The sequence below is a fragment of the Diceros bicornis genome, chromosome 15 (genome assembly GCF_020826845.1).
Source record: "Diceros bicornis minor isolate mBicDic1 chromosome 15, mDicBic1.mat.cur, whole genome shotgun sequence".
Lineage (NCBI taxonomy): Eukaryota > Metazoa > Chordata > Mammalia > Perissodactyla > Rhinocerotidae > Diceros > Diceros bicornis.
This window is the reverse complement of record NC_080754.1, coordinates 22,252,198-22,274,183: the sequence shown is the minus strand read 5'-3', so window position 1 is coordinate 22,274,183 and position 21,986 is coordinate 22,252,198. Positions and strand designations below refer to the sequence as shown.

The 21,986-nt window shown below is 33.3% G+C and overlaps 1 protein-coding gene across 1 annotated transcript in view; it reads right to left on the bottom strand.

Annotated features, from left to right (window-relative positions):
* The window catches only part of STXBP5L (syntaxin binding protein 5L), a 337,784-nt gene that overhangs the window by 187,644 nt on the left and 128,154 nt on the right, over positions 1–21,986 (bottom strand). Inside the window, exon 7 of the mRNA XM_058555874.1 lies at positions 18,978–19,041. Within this exon, the coding sequence (XP_058411857.1) occupies positions 18,978–19,041 (64 nt within the window). The remainder of the gene's footprint in view (positions 1–18,977; positions 19,042–21,986) is intronic.

The window sequence follows — 21,986 nt, the reverse complement described above, 5'->3', positions numbered from 1 at the left end:
GTTGATATTTATGTATAAATCAATAAGACAATTAACAAAATACATATTCTTCATTTTAAAACAGCAGTATTTGAGAACAGATGAGTATTAGATGATCATTCAAGACTCAGTCATTCAGCTAAACACTGAAGCTGCACTGATGATTTTTACTATAATACAATTCTGAGTTATTATCTGTAGTTACATTTTGTCAAATTTAATCTATCACTGGTTAAAAAAACAAGAAGAATAAAAATAGACCAATGTTAAATAATGATAATATTTCCCATGAATTTGCCTTAAGATGATTTTCTTGAAATCCATTAGCAGTATTTCTTTGATGAAAATTTTTATACAGTACATAATGATGTTTCAATAATTCCAAAAACCAATGATAAAAACAGAAAATATAGTGGTGGTTATAAGCTACTCCTACACAGCATCCTGAGATCTAATCACTTACCTCAACATTTTATAAAAGAACACAAAAAATAACAAAAATAAACCAGCTAGTAGTTTTAACAGAAAACAAAATTTCAAATATCAGGTCATGAAAGAAACGTATACTTATTTTTGAAGCTATAACATATAGTTAAATGTTTTATTTTTAAACTACACACAATAAATTTTAAAATTGATTTAACAAAAAATTTGAGCTTCTTTACATACTAAATTAAAATAAATGGCATAATGATTTGCTAAATTTAAAAAGTCAAAATTAAGTGTGAGCTTAAAGAATATTTCTTAAAATAAAATTTATATGAAGTCATATATACTGTACTAAGATGTGTTTTAACTTCAAATCAACTCTTTTTAATACCAGACATAATGATGAATTATAAAACCATTCCTGTGGAGTGTATGAGAAAAAATTTCTATGGCGTGTATGGAAAGGAGATTTGCAAGTCTAAAAAGTTTCGAAAATCCAACTTAAGCAAGAAAATGAATAACATAACCTTTCAAAATTTGAGCCCCAAGATGTAGTGAAATAATATTCTAAAATGCTATTACATTTTTCATAGTAAACAACTGAAAGATAGAAGTTGTTTGGTTTATAAAACATTACTAGAAATAGCCTCAGTAATCACAAAATATATAAAATACTGAATCTCAAAATGTCATAAATTACTGAGATAACTATACAATATTATGATATAGGAAATATGAAAAGATATTAGAATCACTTAGAGAATTGAGAAAGAGAAAAGCAGCCCCTGACACCCAGGAGACATCAGACAAGGTCACTCTCTGACCATGATGAATCAAGATTAAAAACAAGAACACTCTGCAATCATGTCTGACCATGCCAAATCATGAACATAGCCCAAGCTACAAATATATATTATAAATACAATTTGGTATAATTATATATTTTATATAGTTATATGTTTATATATACATGTCAATTAAAAAATAGCTCCCTCACAATAGAATGTAAGTACCATAAAGGCAAAGAAGTAGGGTGACTTCTTCACTACATATCATCAGGACCTCAAACAGTATCTGAAGAAAATAGGTATCTGATAAATATCTGTTAAAATAATTATTTAATACCAAAGAATCAAAATCATAGACACTATGTTCTTTAACAGCTATGAAATGAAATTAGATATCATTGACAAAAATATTTTGGAAACTAAAAAATATTTTTTGTTGTTGGTGATACCATCGAGTAGATTCTGACTCCTAGGGATCCTGTGTACAGCAGATTGGAACCATGTCCTGTCTTTTTTGCACCATCCTCTCACCTTCTGGTGCTATATCAGACAATGCTCTGCTGCTATTCATAGGGTTTTCGTGGCCAATTTTTCTGCAAGTGGGTAATCACGTCCTTCTTCCTAATCTGTCTCAGTCTGGAAGCTCCACTGAAACCTGTCCATCATGGGTGACCCTGCTGGTATTTGAAATCTCAGTGGCATAGCTTTCAGCATCACAGCAACACACAGTTGGCACAGTATGACTACTGACAGACAGGTGAAGTGGTGTGGTTCCCTGACCCGGGAAATGAACCCAGGCCATGGTAGTGAGAGCACCAAATCTTAAACCTAGACCATCAACTAAAAAATATATTTCCAAGTAATTATAGTCAAAGAAGAAATCATAATGAAAAGTATGAAATAGAACTGAACAAGTTTCAGATTGAAACTTGTGGGATATAGATGAATCTTCATCAAGCGGAAAATTTATAGTTTTAGAAATACATATGAAAAGAAGAAAAATTTTTTACCAATATAAGCATTTGATTTTAGAGAGTCAAGGAAAAAAAGAGTAAACTTCAAGAAACAGAAGAAAAAATAATGAGTCATTTTATCTAAGAGTAAAGGATACCTTTCATTTACTCAAGCATACTTTTACATCTTTTAGGAAGTTTAAAGTTTTCTGTATAGAGATTTTCTTGTTAACTTTATAGCTAATTGTTTTGAATACTTGGCTGATATTTTATATGGAATCTTCTCTTCATTATCTTTTCTGTGTGCACGGTTTCTATAGTTGGATTTTAGTATGCTATCTTCTAAATTCTTTCATTGTTTGTATTCATTTTAACGTTGATTTTCTTAGGCATTCCAGGTATATTATCATATAATCTAAAATAGAGACTATTTTACTCTTCCTTTCTAATTTTTATGCTTTTAATTGTTTGTACTTGTCTAACTGCACTACTAAAACATCCTATAGTGTTAAAAATAGTGGAGCGGGTGAGCATCCTTACTTTCTTCTTGACTTTAGTGGCAATGCCTCTAGTGTCTCCCCATTAAATAAATCCCAGATTATATATATATTTGACATATATATAGTTAAGAAGTATGAATTGATTCATTTTTTATAAATTTATTTTATTAGGAATAGGTGTTTAATTTCTTAATAAATATTTTTATTGAAGCATACATAGATAAAAGTACACAAATTATAAATGTGTCTTTATTGAATTATGATGAAGTGAACATATCCATGAAACTACTACCTAGGTCAAGAAATACAATAGAAAAATAAGAAATAGAAGAAAAACAATACAAGCCACTCAGACGCCTATTTCATATCCTTACCCAGTCAATATCCTCATCCTCTTCTCTAAAGGTAAGTACTATCCTGACTTCTAACACTATAGGTTACTGTTATCTGTTTTTGTATTTTAAGTAAGTGGAATTATACATTACATATCCTTTTCTGTCCTGCTCCTATTTCTAAACATGATATTTATAGCAGTAATTCATTCACTTTCATTAATATAATAGTATTCCATTGTTTGGGTATGACACTACTACAATTTATTTATTCATTTCATAGTTGATGAAATAATATTGCTAAGAACAAACTTGTATATGTCTTTTGGTGAACACATGTATGCATTTCTGTCAGGTATATACTGATCCATGGGATAAGAGTATGTTTAACTTTAATAGATACTGCCAAGCAGTTTTCCAAAGTGGTTGTACCAGTTTCCATTTCCATAAGCCGCATATGAGAGCTCCAATTCCTTTTCACCTTCTTTAAAAACTAATATTGTCAATAGCTGTACAACGTTAAACAGAAGAGGTGTATAGTCGGCATCTTTGTCTCATTTCTGATTGCAGGAGGAAAACTTTTATTAATTCACCATTAAGGAGAATATTTTCATAGTTTTAGGTAAATTAGCAAAGTTCAGGTTAATGAAGTTCCTTCCTTTTGCTACTGTAACAAGAGATTTTTATTTATCATGAAGAGAAGCTGAATTTTATCAAATGCTTCTTATGTAGCTTTTTATTGTCATGCATTTATTTCTCCTTACTTCTGTTAATATGCAAATTACATTTATTTTGAAAAGTTAAAACAACTTTATATTCCTGGGATGAACGCAAATTGGTTGTGTTCCTTGGTGCCTTCTCTGTTTGATTCTTGATCAGACTTGCTAGAGATGCATCAGTTTTATTAGTGTTTTCACAGAATTAACTTTTGTTTTTGCTAATGTACTACATTCTTGTTTTCTATTTCTTTTAATTTTTGATCTCATATTTTGTATTAGTCAGAGATCTCCAGAAAAACAAAACCAATAGGATGTATATATAGAGAGAAAGAGATTTATTATAAGGAATTGGGTCACGTGATTATGGGGGCTATCAGGGCCCAAGATCTGCAGGGTGAGCTGGCAAGCTGGAAACCCAGAGACCCAATGGCACAGTTCCAGTCTGAGTCTGAAGGCCTGAGAATCAGGAGAACTGATGGTATAATTGCAATCTTAAGGCCCGCAGACTTGAGATTCAGGAAGAGCTGATGTTTCAGGTCAAGTCTAGAGGCAGCAAAAAGCTGATGTCTGAGTTCAAAGGTAGTCAGGAAGGAGGAATTTTCTCTCACTCAGGGTACAATCAGCCCTTTTGTTCTATTCAGGCAACTGACTGGATGAGGTCCACTCACATTGGGAAGGGCAATCTGCTTTACTCAGTCTGCTGATTTAAAGTTAATTTCATCCAAAAACACCCTCACAGAAACACTCAGAAAAATATTTGACCAAATATCTGGGCACCCCATGGCTCATTCATGTTAAGACATAAAATTAAACATCACATCTTTGTTATTATCTTTATCCTACTTTCTTTTGAGTTTAATTCACTATCTTACTATCTTTACACTAAGATTATTGAATTTCAGTTTTTCTTCACTTTTTAATAAATGCAATAAAAGCTATAAATTTCCCTCTAAGCATAGCTTTAGTTACATTCTATAAGTTTTGACATATCATATTTCCAGTGTAATTTAATTTAAAATATATTCTAATTTCAATACTGATTTCTTCTTTGACATATGTTATTCAGAAGTGTGTGCTTAATTACTGAGCATTTGGGAGAGTTCCTATTTATCTTTCATTGACAATCTTGCTAAATTCTGTGGTTAGAGAATATATTATGTATTATTTTAATCCTCTGAAATTTATTGAAACATGTTTTATGGTTCAACAAATGTAGAATTTTGGTAAATATTTCATGTGCACTTGAAAATAATGTGTAGTCTGCACGTGTTGGATGTAAGGTACTGTATATGTCAATTAAGTTGTTTGTTAATCATGTTGTTCAAATTTTCTTTATCCTCACTAATCACTTCGTTTGTTTATTCTCTCAGTGATTCAGAGAGGTGTGTTAAAACCTCCAACACAACTGTGGATTTGAGTATTTTTCATTTTAGTTCTGTCAAATTTGCTTTACAGTAGTCCTCTCTTATCTGAGAGGGATACGTTCCAAGACCCCCAGTAGATGCCTGAAACCACGGAGAGTATTGAACCCTATATATACTATGTCTTTTCCTATATGTACATACCTATGATAAAGTTTAATTTATAAATTAGACACAGTAAGAGATAAACAATAACTAATAAAAAAATAGAACACATAACAATATACAGTAATAAAAGTTACCGTAGATCTTAGCAACCTCAGCGTATGATTTTTTTTTCTTATTAATTCGAGAACTTGCACCTTTTCACTTAAAGGAAGCATTTTATGGCTTCTTTTCAGCATATCTGAATTGCCAGCATCACTACCCTTGCACTTTCGGGCCATTACTAAGTAAAATAAGGGTTACTTGAACACAAGCACTGTGATATCACAACAGTTAATCTGATAGCCAAGATGGTTACTAAGTGACTAACAGGCAGATAGTATATACAGTATGGGATAGGCTGGATAAAAGGATATCCTGGGCAGGATGGCAAAGATTTCATCACACTACTCAGAACAGCATGCAATTTAAAACTTAGAAATTATTTATTTCTAGAATTTTCCATTTAATATTTTCAGACTTTGGTTGACTGTGAGTAATTGAAACCATGAGAAGCGAGACTGTGGACAAGGGGCGACTACTGTATAGTTCTACTATACAGTACTACTGTTTAGTTCTGTCAAATTATACATACACACACACCCACACACCAAGGAACCATGCAAAACAAAAACACAGTTCAGATGTGCACGTTTCAGTTAACACGGTACCATGCAAAGGAAGCACTGCCTATACACTATAAAGCTATGTTATTACACATATACAAATTTAGGATTATCACATCTCCTACTGAATTGACTCTATTTCTATTACAAAATGTTCCTCTTAGAAAATGTTCTTGCCTTTAAGCCTACTTTTATAGACTAAATGTATGTGTCCTCTTAAAATTCATATGTTGAAATCTTAACTCTCAATGTCATGGTATTAGAAAGCAGGGCCTTTGGGAAGTGCTTAGGTCATAGGAGTGGAACCCTCACGAATGGGATTAGTGCCCGTACAAAAGAGACTACAGAGAGCTCTCTTTCCCTTTCTACCACGTGAGGACACAGCAAGAAGTTGGCCTTCTAGAAACCAGGCCCTCACCAGACATCAAATCTGCTGGCACCTTGATCTTGAACTTAGCAGTCTCCAGAACTATGAGAAATAAACATTTTTTGTTTAAGCCGTACAGTCTATGGTATTTTGTTACAGCAGCCTCAACTAAGGCATCTACTTTGTCTAATATTAGTATAGCTACATCAGTTTTCTTTGCTTAGGGTTTACATGCTATATTTTTTCCTATCCTTTTATATTCAACTTTTTCATATCCTTAAATTTAAAGTGTGTTTCTTGAAAAAGCATATCATTGTTTTAAGACAGTCTGAAAATTATTGCCATTTAGGTTGCTAGTTTGTCTATATTTAATGTAATTGTTGACATACTTTAGAACAAATCTACCTACTTGTTTTATATTTATCTCATCTGTTTAATGTTATCTTCTTTTTTGTTTTCTTTTGGGTTGCTAATTTTTATTATCCCAGTATCTTACTCTATTAACTTATCCATTATACATATATTTATTATTCTTTTAGTGGTACTCACAAGAATACAAAATGTTTGCACGACTTGTCAAACTATAATGTAAATTAGTACTTGTGTTACTTTCTAGAAGTTATAAGGACCATGGAACTTTAGTTCAGTGGACTTCCCCCCAACTTTTGACTTATTTTTAACTTGTATACTAATTCTCAATATGTTATACTCCTAGAAGTCATTACTATAATTTTTATAAACTATTCCCTTAGATTTACTAATGTTTCTTGTTATTTATTGCTCTATCTCTGTTCTTTTATAATGGATCAACTTTATTTTATGAGAGAATTTATTTAGTTTTTATCATTAGAGCAGATTTTCTGTTAATGAAATATTGCAAATTATATTAAGTTGCAATAATTTGATGACACGTTCTTAAGGATATTTTTGTAGAGTATAAAATTCTGTGTAGACAGTTGCCTTTTTCCCCAGCACCTTGACATTATCACTCAATTGTCCTCATTGCCCGTTTTTCTCTTGAGATGTCTGCTGTTAGTCTTACAGGTTTTTTTTTCTTTCTTTCTTTCTTTCTACACTCTGACTGCTTTTAAGATTTTTCTCTTTGTGTTTGATATGCCAAGGTGAACTGTACTTTTTGCTAAGCTTGCTCCGAGTTTGTAGTGCATCTTGGATTTCTGATTATCTATCATCAGTTCTGGAAAATTATCATCTACTCATTCTACAAATATTGCTGCTATCACATTCTCTCTCTTTCTCTCTTCTTCTGGGACTCCAGTTACACATATATTACACCTTTTCATTATGTTCCAAATACTCTTAACCTTTTGTCTCACCATTTCACCTGGATATTTTCTTCTGATCTATCTTCCAGGTCACTAATTCTCTCTTTATCTGTTTATCATCAGTTATTTTATTCTCTGTTATATTTTTCACTTCTCTGCTGAAACCCCCATCATTTTTAGCTTACTAAACATTTCAATCACATTTATTTTAAAGTCCATGTTTTATAACTGCTATTTGAATCTCCTGTTGATCTATCCCTAGTTTCTGTTTGTTCTAGTCAATTAGTTTCTGGTCAATTCTGATCTTTCTGATTCTTGTATACACAATGTTATTTTTACTTTAAATATAGAGGCTAAGTATAGGAGAAATGTAGAGACAAATAAAGGCTCTAGGTAGTGTTTTCTTCTTCCAGAAAGGATTAATCTTTGTTTTCGTCATGTAATTAGACTAAAGCAGATCAACTTAATCCCAAAAAGGATTCAGATAATGTTAACAAGGATTTCAGTCATTTAGAAGGCTGGTATATTTTCAGTTCAACCTTACCTGTAGGGCATGTTCCTTTGGGGTCACACTGGAAGCTTGGAGTGATTACTAGAGACTTTTATTTTTGGTTTGCCCTGACCTCCTTTTTTTCACCACCACCCTCCTGCCCCATGAAACTGCAGAAAACCTTGCTTAGCCTCTCAGCCAATAACTTTCTGTTTACTCAATATCTCAGCCATTCTTTTCAAATAGGAAAATGCCTAGAGGAGAGAGGTGGTGCCAGATGTTTGGTTTACCTCTCTGTGTTGCTTTCTCTGGGATCTAGGGCCTCCAAATCTTCACTACATTGGTCACTGTCTGGTACCTTCAGATTTTCAAAAATATTTTGTCCAAATTTTCAAGTTCTCCCAGTGGGAGGACTGATCTGAAATAAGGTAGTCTGTTATTATCAAAAATGGAAATACCATGGGTATTAAATCTTATCCAAAGACATTTTCAGCATCAATGGAGATGATCATAATTTTTTTTCCCTTGATCTCTTAACAACATGAACTATATTGATGGATTTTCTCATAGTATGCATCCTTGAACCACTTGTCACAGTGTGTGGTTTTTGAACATGCTATTGGAGTCTGTCTACTGATATTTTATTTAAGACTTTTCCATTGATATTAATAAGTTCAATAAATCCATGTTTTTCTTTTTTGTGCAACCTTTATCAGGCTTAGTTGTCATTCACAAAATAAAAACAATTTGTATATTTTCCTTTTTTAAAAGTATACTCAGAGCAGGGGTTAGTAAACTTTTTCTGTAAAGGGCCAGATAGTAAATATTTTAAGCTGTTTGGACCATACAGTCTCAAAAAAAACTTTATTTACAATAATAGGAGGCAGGCCAGATTGTGTCCCACTGGCCATAATGGCAACCCCTACTTTAGAATAGTTTATGTAGCATTGGGATTATATAGTATATGAAAATTTAGTAAGATTTCCTTGTAAAACCATCTGGGTCTGGAACTTATGTATGGGAATAATAATTTAATAAGGTTCTCATTTTCTTAAGCTGTCTCCATTGGTGTCAATGTTGATAAATTTATTTGCCCTGGAAATTACCCATTTTACCTAGGCTTTTATATCTATCTGCTTAGAGTTGTATAAATAATTTAATTTGAATGTTTATTAAACATTTCCTTAGTTTTAGTGTGCTTCCCTTGTTTTGTGTATTATTTGTGTAACTTTGTTTTCTCCCTATTTATCTTGATTAGGTCAGATAGTAGTTTGCATATTTTGTTTATGTTCTATTCAAAGAACCAGCATGTTGATGAATTTATAAGATACCTTAAAATCAGAACTAACTCAAGTTCTGCTTTTTATATATCTCTTCTGCTTCCTTTGGCTTTATTTTCTTGTTCTTTTTCTAGCTTTCTTATTTCATATTAAATTTACCTAAATTTCTGTTTTTATTCATATAAGTTTTAAAGGCTATGAATTATTTTATGATAATTGTTTTAATTATATTTCATAGATTCTTATAAGTAGTATTGCATTATTGTTATTTTTTTTCTTTTTGGTGAGGAAGATTGTCCCTGAGCTAATATCTGTGCCAATCTTCCTCTATTTTGTATGTGGGATGCCACCACAGCATGGCTTGATGAGTGGTGTGTAGGTCCATGCCCAGGATCTGAACCTGTGAACCCTGGGCTGCTGAGGCAGAGCACGCTAACTTAACCACTATGTCACCGGGCCAGCCCCATTATTGTTAATGTTTATTCTTCAATTTTGGTTTGTATTTTCTATTTGACCTAATAGTTATTTAATGAAGAGTCTTTAAATTTCCAAGTGGAAAGAAATTTTTTTATTTTGGATTTTTTTATTACTGTGTTTCACTCTCCATATAAAATGCACAATCAAGTGTATTGCTTGGGGATCTATCCACCGTAAGGATTTTTCTTCATCAGGTCATTCAGAGTTATCCCTGAGTGGAGATGTAATTGAGCAGTAGTCTGTGTCCAGATAGTACCAACCAATCATCTGACCTGTGAACAAGGCCTGAATTCTATCCTCCCCCATCAGTTGATTTCACGTATTCCTTTCTTACCCCATGAGTCGATATATGTGGCTTGAGAGAAAGCCATTGTTGCAGATGAAATTCTGGGATCTCCATTTATCTAACTTACTTATGCCAAGCTCAAGGCTGATTTTCTCAATATACCACTTCCATTGTAAAATGGATTGTCACTTCCTTCACCCAATCATATGACTCAATGAATATGATAATATCTAATTCATGCTGGACAGCTCAAGTTACATAGCCATTTGGTGTCCCATGGTTAGGTGTTCAGTCTCTACAAGGGCCCATTAGCATGCCAGGAGTTGCTTTGAAAATGGAGAGTAGCTATTGTGACTCTCTTATTGGGCTTTCCAACAGAGCATTCTTATCTACCATTAAATTCTATCAGACCTACTAGATCATAGATACCAAGTGGTAGGGGAGCTTGCAAAGCAGCTTGGACTTAGTGAAGAGCCCTTTTTGTCTCTAGGACCCACTCAAAACTAGCAGACTGTTGGATAACTTAAAAAAATAATTTGTAACAGTAATTTCAAGGGCATTATATACTATTATCCAAATTCAAAAAGGCCCACAAAGTGATATGACGCTTTTTTAGGAAGGAGAAGTACAAAAGCTTATGCTTTACCTTAGAGGAGATGCCCTTGCATGCCCCAGACAATTAGATCCTCAAAATCATCACATATAAGGCAAGGTCCTAGATCTTGGTGGGATTTTCTTCTCACCCTCTGATACATGAGTCTTATGAGCTATATAGGTAGTTGTCACTTCTCACCAAATCCACTTAGTATTATATAATAAAGAAAGTGAAGTAGTATCCTTTCTAAGGAATATCAAGACAATCAAGGATTCTGAGGACTATACTACGACAGAGAGCAGGAAAAATAACACAGTCCTGAAAAAAGATTGTGACGTTATATTGTTTTCCCTTTCTATAAAAGCAAGCTGTTTTTGATCCTCTCTGCTGATGGATATTGAGAAAAAAGAGTTCACTATATCAGTCATTGCTTATCAAGTGACATAGGTTGTGTTGATCTGCACCTGTACAAGTATCAACAGCAAGGCAACTGTGATTAGGGGTATCACTAGGTTAATTTTACAGTGGTCTATTAACACCAAGCTCCATCGATCTTGTTTTTTGCAGAACCCAGACAATGGAATTCAACAAGGATGTATCAGTGATTACTACCATTGCATCACTCAAGTCTAACTACGCTTTGCAACTCCTCCAGAGATATGGCCTGGCTTTTGTTTGTACTTTTGGCAGGGAGTGACAGTCTCAGAAGTTTCCATTTGTCCCTTCCAACTGTAATGGCTCTAATTCCAATGTCAGGAAACCAATATGAGGATTATGGCAGCTTCTAAACATACTTGTACGAATTATACAATTGGGCTGTGAAATAACTGGGTGCATCTGCATACTCATTGGACTTACTATAAGACACACTTGAGCCAAAACTCCATTTGTCACCTGGGTACCTAGGTGTCTTATCTAATATTGGTCAAGGTTTTTTCCATGGGAAGTTAACACCCTCTCACTTCAGAGTTGTCATTTGACTCCTTTGGCAGCTGTTAGGGAAGCAAGATCTCATGCCTTATAGTATGGTACATTATAATTCTGTATGGCACATTATAATTCCATATAGTATGGCACATAATAATTCTGAAGAATTAAAGGGAGGAGCCAGAGACTCTGGGCATAGCTGATACCGGCTCAAGACAAGGTTGACATAAGGGAAGCCCTACTGTAGAAAAGAAAAACTCTATTGTAACTTTGAATGACCTCTGACAAACTAACCCAGCTGGATATCCACCCTCCAGGAGATCTAACTGCTCTGTAGATTTTATGATCCCTGCTTTTGCGTGTACCTCCTAGCTGCATAAGATGATAACTGCTTTTTTGAGTTCCTTAGGAATGTGATGACCCTCCAACAGAGAATCTATGCTGATAGCCATCATCAGTGAAAACTGAAAGATCTGGTATAGCACTCCCAGTCTGTAACACCAGAAGGTTAACATTCCTAACCCCCTCCCCAATAACACAATGGCCTATATAATGACTGTAAGATTTCATGCCTCCTTAAGATGGTTCTTTTGGACATGAGTCGGCCATCTTCCCTCTTGCTAGCAAGCTGTAATAAAACAGTCCTTTTTCTCCTACCACCTTGCCTCTTGACTATTGGCACATCTTGTGGCGAGCAGAAGGCTCCAAGTTGGGTGGTAATATAGCCAGTCAACTTCAGGAAGCAGTACTGCATGATGCTGATCAACCCTGACAAACTGAGGTGAAGCAAGCAGCCAAGGGTTTGGGAGACAAGCAAGGCTGAGAGAATCCAAGGAGATTGACACAACACTATGCCCAATACAGGTATCTCTCAGTTCAAGAGCACCCTCTTCTATTTGATAGACTAATGTGCAGCTTCTTTAGTAAACAGTATCTTAGGGAGAGGGTGGTCTCCTTTCCAATTCTATGATACTATCTTGTTTCAGTAGGAACCTTAACATCAGTAATTTGTTCCTTCTTTCACTTTACCAACAAGCCTCCATGGAAGCCTTCCCCTTCCAGATTGAATTTATCCCAGAAATGCAAAAACGTGTAAAATTAGAAAATCTATTAATAATTCAACAAATGAACAAATTAAGGAAAAAATCATCTTATAGTGTAAGCACCTGACAGTTAGCTTTTTGTAACATAAGTGCCTGACATTCAGCTTTTGATTGCTGAGGCCTCCACTTCAAGAACTTCTATCTCAAATAAACGCATTGCCAGCTACATGACTAGAGAAAGAGCCAGGCTGCTCCACCCGTGAAATTCTGGGTATTTTTTTTAGAAAGCTCTGGTTGACCTAGATAAATTGACCATTTGACCATTTGCTTTTCCCTTCCTGCACTTTAATTCCGCTCTTCTCTTTTAAATTCACCAATAAAAAGTGAACCTGTGAAACCCTAGGCACTCCACCCTTGACTTAAGTAAAAGCAGAACCCCAACTCTGCACGTGCTCTCTCTCTCCACCCATGACCTCACTGTGTGGCCCTGCGCATACAATGAACCCTACAGGACCTGTGAGTAATAAATCTTGTTTTTCAAAGTTCTCTGATGGTTGTTGCTGAAGTGCATCTTGCAATCATAACAAGAACCACAAGGGCCAGTCCAGCCACAACACAAGTTCTGAAAGGGGAAATATCTGTGGGAGCTCGCCTCAGGCCCAGTTGAGTGGCCCCAGGCATTTCTAGATGACAGCATCACTATCAATAGGCTGCAACTGGCACAAAACACATTTTGATACATGTAGAAAAGCATTCAATAACATTCAACACCACTCATAATTTAGAACTCTTAGAATACTGGAAATAGGTAGAAACTTAACTTCATAAAAGCAATCAACCAAAGACCTGCAGCAAACATCTTACTTAATGTTGAAATCTTGGAGGCATTTCCTTTGTGGTCGGAAACAAAAAAAAGTTCCCATTAAAACCATTTATATTCAACACTGCATGGGGTTCCTCTCCAACAAAAGAAATATATATATACAAAACTATAAATATTGGAAAGGAAGAAACAAAATTTGTCTACATTTGCTATGCTTTTATACATAGAATATTCCAGACAATCTAAGGACAGCTCTTAAAAACAAAACATTCAGTGATGTAGTTGAATATAAAATAACAAAAATCAATATTTCATACACTATCAACTATGAAACTGATTATAAGAAAATTAATTCACAGCAGCAATAACATCTATAAGGTAATTAGAATTAAGCTAACAAAAGATATGTACAACTTTTGTGAAAAAAGTGATAAAGCTATATATAGCAAAACATAAAAGAAAGCCAAAGTAAATATGTCATATTTATAGATGGAACACTCATATCTTAATGATATACATTTTCTCTAAATTAATCAATATGTCCAAGTTTCAAACAAAATCCCAACAGGGATTTACATAGAGATTGATAAGCTGATACTAAAATTCATATACTAGAATAAACGGTCAGAAAAAGCCAAGATGGGGGAGGGAGAAGGAGGAGGGCCTACCAGATATTAAGATACTTTGTAAAGTTATTATAACTAATAAAGTGTGCTATTAGTACCATAATAGATAAATATATCAATGTAACTGAGGAAAAAGTGCAGAAAAAGACCCACCCAAATATGGGAACTTGATATATGAGTGAGATGTCCTTATGAATTAGTGGAAACTGAACTGACTATTCAATAAATGAATTATTTACATGTAAAAATTAAAGTATACCCTTATCTCAAGCCAACATAAAATAAATTACATATCAATTAAAATCTAATTATGAAATGGAAAGCCTTAAAACTGATAGGAAAAATAGGATTATATTTTCACGCAGGAAGGCAAAGATTTACTGAATAAGAAACAAAATGCCAGAATCAAATGAAAAGACTGATAAATTTGAATATATTAAATCTAAAAACTTTTATGTGACAGAAGGCTATTGATGGAAAAACTAATCTACAAGAAGTCAAGTGATTTATTCAAGGTTATATGCCAATAAGCAGTAGAGCCACAATTCAAACATATAGTCTTCTGACTCTAACGCCAATTTATTTTGCATTCCTTCTCATTTTTAATTATGCAATTAACACACATTATATTCATATATAAGTTCATAAAATTTTGAACAACACAAGTAAAATAAAAATAACTTTGACCATTTTCCCCAATTCCAATCTCCAGTATCCTTTCCATATTTGTACATATTATTTCAGGCTTTTTGTCTTGGGTATTTGAATACATAAGTAAAAATACAAATGCATTATTCAAGTGGTTTTATACTGCACTTATTGTTCTGCAACTTTTCTTTCAAAAATATGGCTTAAAGAACTTTCCATATCAGCACAGCATTCAACAGTAAGAATATATTAGCATGTGGTGAACATGAGAACATGATGTAATCCATGCAGAAATAGAAGTATAATGATGTACACCTGAAATTTACACAATATTATAAACCACTGTTACTGCAATAAACAAAAAACAAAACAAAAACAAACAAAAAAGAATATATTAGCATTCATTTATTCAATTTTCTATTAATAGACCTTTAGGCTGTTTTCAATATTTTGCTCCTTGGTCATATAAATAGGATAGATATCCGAAATGGATTTTCTAAGTCATAATGAATACATGTTTTAAACGTTGATAATGCCAAATTGCCCACAGTGATATATACCTAGTATTGCTGCATCTAGATCCCCATTTCTCAATATCTTTTTCATTACCTGATATTATTATTTTTAATTTTTAATATTTTGCCCATCTGATGGATAAAAAAATGGTATATTGCATTCCCCTAGTGATTACTAGCAAGGTTGTTTCCTCCTCACTGCCAAACTCTGCTCTCTAGAGTTGAGGCAACCATAACTTCAACTCTTATAATTGTCTTTTCTAGTAAAGTTACTTTCATCTTTCTAAATATATTTATATTGCCATTTCTCGATTTATTAGATATTATCTATTGATTTTGGATTATGAAAGATGAAGATTTAGTACAAGTTCTTTATATATTTTGCATGTTCATTATTTGTCGCTATATATGTAGCAAATATTGTCTCCTACTTGTTGCTTGTCTATTATCATGATTGTCTTGTTATGGCATATTCCTTAAAGCTTTTAGGTTTTATATCTTGCCTAGGGATGAAGGACAGGACGAAGTAGGACATCCCTACTTCACAGTAACAATTCATTTCCTACAGTTACTTCTAAAATTTTCTGAGTTGTGGTTTTAATGTTTATGTCTTTTCCCCATCTGGAATTTATTTCTATGAGTGGTATGAGGTAGAGGTTTTACTATTTTTTTCAAAATGGATAGCCAACTGTCCAACACCATTTATTCAATAGTCTATCATGTCCTGAAACATTTTCTCTAAAATATACAATATTCCCCCAAATGCCTGAGCAATTTCTGGAATATTTATTTAGATCTATTGGTCTTGGATCCCCCCCGTACCAATATCACAATGTATTTCTTTTCTTTTTTTTTTTTATTGCAGTCACATTGGTTTATAACATTGTATAAATTTCAGTTGTACATCATTATACTTCTATTTCTGCATAGATTACATCATATTCACCACCCAAAGACTAATTACAACCCAACACCACACACATGTGCCTAATCATCCCTTTTGCCCTCCTCCCTCCCCCCTTCCCCTCTGGTAACCACCAATCCAATCTCTGTCTCTATGTGCTTATTCATTGTTGTTTTTATCTTCTACTTATGAGTGAGATCATACAGTATTTGACCTCCCTCTGACTTATTTTGCTTAGCATAATACTCTCAGTGTCCAGCCATGTTGTCACAAATGGCTGGATTTCATTGTTTCTTATGTCTGAGTAGTATTCCATTGTGTATATATACTACATCTTCTTTATCCATTAGTCCCTTGATGGGCACTTAGGTTGTCTCCAAGTCTTGGCTATTGTGAATAATGCTGCAATGAACACAGGGGTTCATGCATTTTTATGCGCTGGTGTTTTCATGTTCTTTGGATAAATACCCAGCAGTGAAATAGCTGGATCGTATGGTAGTTCTACCCTTAATTTTTTGAGGAATCTCCATACTGTTTTCCATAATGGCTGCACCAGTTTGCACTCCCACCAGCAGTGAATGAGAGTTCCCTTCTCTCCACATTCTCTCCAACACTTGTTGTTTCCTGTCTTGTTAATTATAGCCATTCTGACGGGCATGAGGTGATATCTCATTGTAGTTTTGATTTGCATTTCCCTGATAGTTAATGATGTTGAACATCTTTTCATGTGCCTGTTGGCCATCTGTATATCTTCTTTGGAGAAATGTCTGTTCGGTTCTTTTGCCCATTTTTTAATTGGGTTGTTAGTTTTTTGTTGTTGAGATGTATGAGTTCTTTAAATATTTTGGAGATTAACTCCTTATCAGATATGTGGTTTGCAAATATCTTCTCCCAATTGTTAGGTTATCTTTTCGTTTTGTTGATGGTTCCCTTTGCTGTGCAGAAGCTTTTTAGTTTCATGTAGTCCCATTTGTTTATTTTTTCTATTGTTTCTCTTGCCCCATCAGACATGGTGCTTGAAAATATGTTTCTAAGACTAATGTCAAAGAGCGTACTTCCTATGTTTTCTTTTAGAAGTTTCATGTTTTCAGGTCTTATATTCAAGTCTTGAATCAATTTTGAGTTAATTTTTGTGTATGGTGTAAGATAATGGTCTACTTTCATTTTTTTGCATGTGGCTGTCCAGTTTTCACAATACCATTTATTGAAGAGACTTTCCTTTCTCCATTGTACATTCTTGGCTCCTTTATCATTGATTAGCTGTCCATAGATATGTGGGTTTATTTCTGGGCTCTTGATTCTATTCCATTGATCTATGCATCTGTTTTTGTGCCAGTACCATGCTGTTTTGGTTACTATAGCTTTGTAGTATATTTTGAAATCAGGGAGTGTGATACCTCCAGCTTTGTTCTTTTTTCAGGATTCCTTTGGCTATTCAGGGTCTTTTGCTGTTCTATATAAATTTGTTGTTAGCGGCCAGCAAAACCAGATATTATGCCACTCGTCTCAGCTGTGCTGGGTCCAAAAAATGCCTATGGGGGAACGATCCCCAGCTCAGGTCCCCCACTCCTGCACAGAAGGCTCCGTACCTTTGGGTTGCTCCCGGGCAGCCGTGAAGCATTGTGGCTTGTGAAGGTGGCGTTTTTTCTCTCCAGAAAGGAATTTCTGCCTCTTCCACCTCAATTAGGATTGTTGTTTGTTGCAGAGGTTCCTCTTATCCAGTTTTGAGTTCTCTCAGGGGTAATTTTTCCAAGAGTAGTTGTAAATTGGCTGTGTCCGTGGGAGGAAGTGAGTGCAGAGTCCACCTACGCCACCCTCTTGTCTTCTCTCCACAATGTATTTCTTTTTCAAAAATCTCTTGGCTATTCTTCAACATTTTATATTTCTTATGAATTTTAGAATCAGTTTGTGAATTTTTAAAAAATAAGTAAATTCTAATGACACCTGATTACACCGTATTTATGGATCAAATTGAAGAAATCCAATGTTCTTTCTATCACCATCAGGCAGACTTGCCTTTCAAGTTCAATATTCATTAGGCTGATTTAGTTTCTATCATTTAAAAATAAACAAAGAACCAAACCTAGACCCAATAATTTATTCAAGTATTTTCTATAGTACTTAGCAAAATTATATATTTGAAGAGACAATATTTATAATGAAAGTGATGCTTTAGACCTTTTCACATTATCTACTTTGTTTCCTCATCATCAAAGAAAAATTGTAATTTTTTCAAGATGAATAAGGATTGTTTCTGTAATCTGAAAACATTTTCTATATTATTACCTATTTATAAAATCAAGATTGGCTCATTTACAATTATTTAATATTGGTCATTTATCATTACCAAAACTGAATAGCAGAGGCCAATGATTAATAATATTGATAATCATATTGTAAAGTTCAACCACAGAATATTTGAAAATTAAATTGTTCCACATATTACATGCCTTCCTCAAAATTCTAGAATTAAATATCAACTTTAGCTCTAGGTGAAACTAAAGACTTAACTTGGGACTATTATTAGTGTGGATAATTCATTCGATCATTTATTTGCTCATTCATTCATTCAACATATTTTAATTTTAGATTACACTGAATGCTGTGAATTGTAATAGACGTTAGCTATAAAATAATAGTAAGAAACAACTTTGTTCAAGAATGAAGAAAATAAATGCAAGAATAATGGTATTCTAATACTCACTTTCCCTTCATTGAATGCTGTGAACTGTAATAGATGTTAGCTATAAAATAATAGTAAGAAACACTTTATTCAAGAATGAAAAAAATAAATGCAAGAATAATGGTATTATAATACTCACTTTCCCTTCATCTCTTGGGCTATCACTTAAATGTACAACTGGACCTGGATGAGTCTTTGTGGATCTGTTAAATCAATTCAAAACAGTAATTAAAAAATAAACATTAAAACACATTACCATTAGAGACTGAAACAAAGAAATTAAGATTATACTGGAATACATTCTCAATATTCTGGGGTTTAGTTTAGATTAATTTGAGTTTTTGTTTGTTTTTCTTTAAGACTATTTTTCTTTCTCCTACTAACTCTATAAAAGTAGGTGTGATTTAAAAAGAAATCAGGTTTAAACCTATAGATCCACATAGCAATGAGATTCTTCACTATCTTATATGTTTGTTGCCAGATCTGGGCCTCTGAAAATGTGAAATTGAACTTTTACTTACACAGACAAAAGAAAACTTATACAGCCACAAGGTTGATGCTGTAGTCCTGTTTCAGACAAATTGCAAAGTACATACCTGATTTGAAATTTCCTTTGAATGAAATCTCTGATTTTGCTCCTAAGAAAAGGTACAGTGGCTCCTTTGATTTACAAAGAAACTCTCTGTAGCAATAGGCAGCTTAGAGAAAACTGACAAATTAGGGAAACCTAGTTCACTGGTTATATCTCATTTATCTAGTTATCTATGGTGATCAATAACAGATAATTATAAGTCTAAGAGTATATTGTTAAAGTGACCTATGCTCTGTCAATCTGACTTTAAATTTATTCTACTCTGATATCTGGCATTTTTCTTTATATTTCCTATTTTAACTGATATCATTGCTGAATATGATTATGCCATGGTTAAATATGATATGACCTGATATTACCATAGATTTATTTTCTTTCCTCATCCTTTCTTCAATGACCTAATTGTGCCAGATTAATTTTATTATGATTATATTGACATAGTTATAATTTATTTCTTAAGCACACATGAAAACCATCGAAGATTCTGCACAAAATAATAAAGATTTAAATTTTAGAAACTCTTTGCAATCAGAGAAAAGTGACAAATTAAGTAACTCAAGGTTCCCCAGATACTGACTCCACAGAGTGACTCAGAGGAATAAATAAAGATTTTTTACATATTTTGTTAGTGGTTTTATCCTAAATTTTCTCATCTAAAAATACAGATTGTAGTAGTGACCCTATGAAACAATTGTGAGGATTAGAATATACATACAGCACCTAATACAATGCTGAAACATAGTAAGTATTCATTAAATAGTATGCATTATGATTGGTAATATGAAGAAAATCACTGTAAATCATCGGAATAATTGGAAATCAGAGTTACTATTCTAGAATATACGCAGGAAGAAAAGAAACTAAACAGGGCTTCATAAAAAGTTTACAGAGCTTTTTGGAGTTCTTCCGTGTTTATATGTAACACATCATTTACACATAAATGAAGTGCTTTATTACAGTATAAATGTCTCTGATAAGGGACAATGTCCTTCAATTATCCTTTGGGAATTAATAATATCCAACAAACCACAAAACCCTATGTGTCTCTTGGGTTTGATTGGAACAACAAATATCAAAGTATACTCCATGATAAACTAGTGAATATAAAAGGTGTTTCACATAAAGAATGTTACATATCAAAAAAGTTTGGGAGACCCTGAATTAAACAAAGTTTAATATTTTTTCTTCTACAGAACTTTTTAGAGCCATAATATGCAAATTACCATTGCAAACTTCAATATTTTCCAAAATTATTGGTCCATAGAATCCTTTTTCATTGGCCATATTAAGAGAATCATTGAATTACACTTTGAGAAACACTAGACCATACGCAAGACTCTTCCATTAGAAGAGTGTAACTCTTCTGTTTAGAGTCTCAGACTTGATAAAACACTCAAGTTCAGAAAATAATCTAGCATTAAACTTCAATTATTTGTAATGACGTTTTAAGACTATAGAAGAAATATTATTTATTGTAAAAAAAAAAAAACTTAGAAGATACCAAAAGTTAAAAGGAAAAATTTATCATATTATTTCACTGCCTAGCTATGACTATTAACATTTTGATGTACTTTTTCTGAATTTTTCCCTAACATTAGACTTCCAAAAACCAAAAACTATTTCTTGCAAAATGTATGGCCATTAGAAATTGACTTAAAAAATAAAAAAGCATCTATGTACTCTGGATTCTGTAAATCCCACAAAAATCACTTTAGAAAGAATTAATCAATGAACTTAAATTCATGTAATATCCCTCTAACTAACACTCAGTAATTCTTCTGAGTATCTCTATTTATTTCTCTTCCTCTCATTCACCACAATGGCTTCTTGATAGTTTCCTTTGTGGACTGTCCTTCTTTTCCTATATTTTAAATATTGGTATTCCTTTCTATTCTGTTCTAGACTGCAATCTATTCTCATATTATATGTGGTCATGAATTCAAGAGCCCACAGGAGTCAGGAAGGTATTTCCAATGAGTTAAACAGGCTGAATAAGAACTGTGCCAAACTGGATAGCTCATTAGCCACCTACAAAAGGAAAGTTGTTACTCAGTTCTAGTTGATTACTGACTGCCATTCAAGAATACTGGACTAGGATTGTCTCATCATGAATTTTTTTCACGAGAAGCTATAAATCCACATTTTTATTTATACTCTACCAATTTTTAAATATTAGAAACTAATAATTCATAACATATTTAAATACTATGATGGCCAAACAAAACATATTTATGAGTCAGAATGGGTTCACTGTCTATTAGTTTGCTACCTGTTTTCTATACACTCTGCATGCACAATCTCATCTATTCTCATGTTTTCAATGACCACGTAAATTCTGATCTCACTACCTTCAGATCCATATATCCCACTTTCTGCCATTCTCCCATACCATTCCATTTGAATGTCTTATAAACACATACAACTCAACCTAGCTAAAATTGAACTCATTATTTTACTCCCAATCTACTCAATTTCCTTCATTCTTTCACTAAAGGACACCCTTATGTACACAGTTGCTCAAGCCATATACCTGGGGATCACTCTTAATTCTTCTCT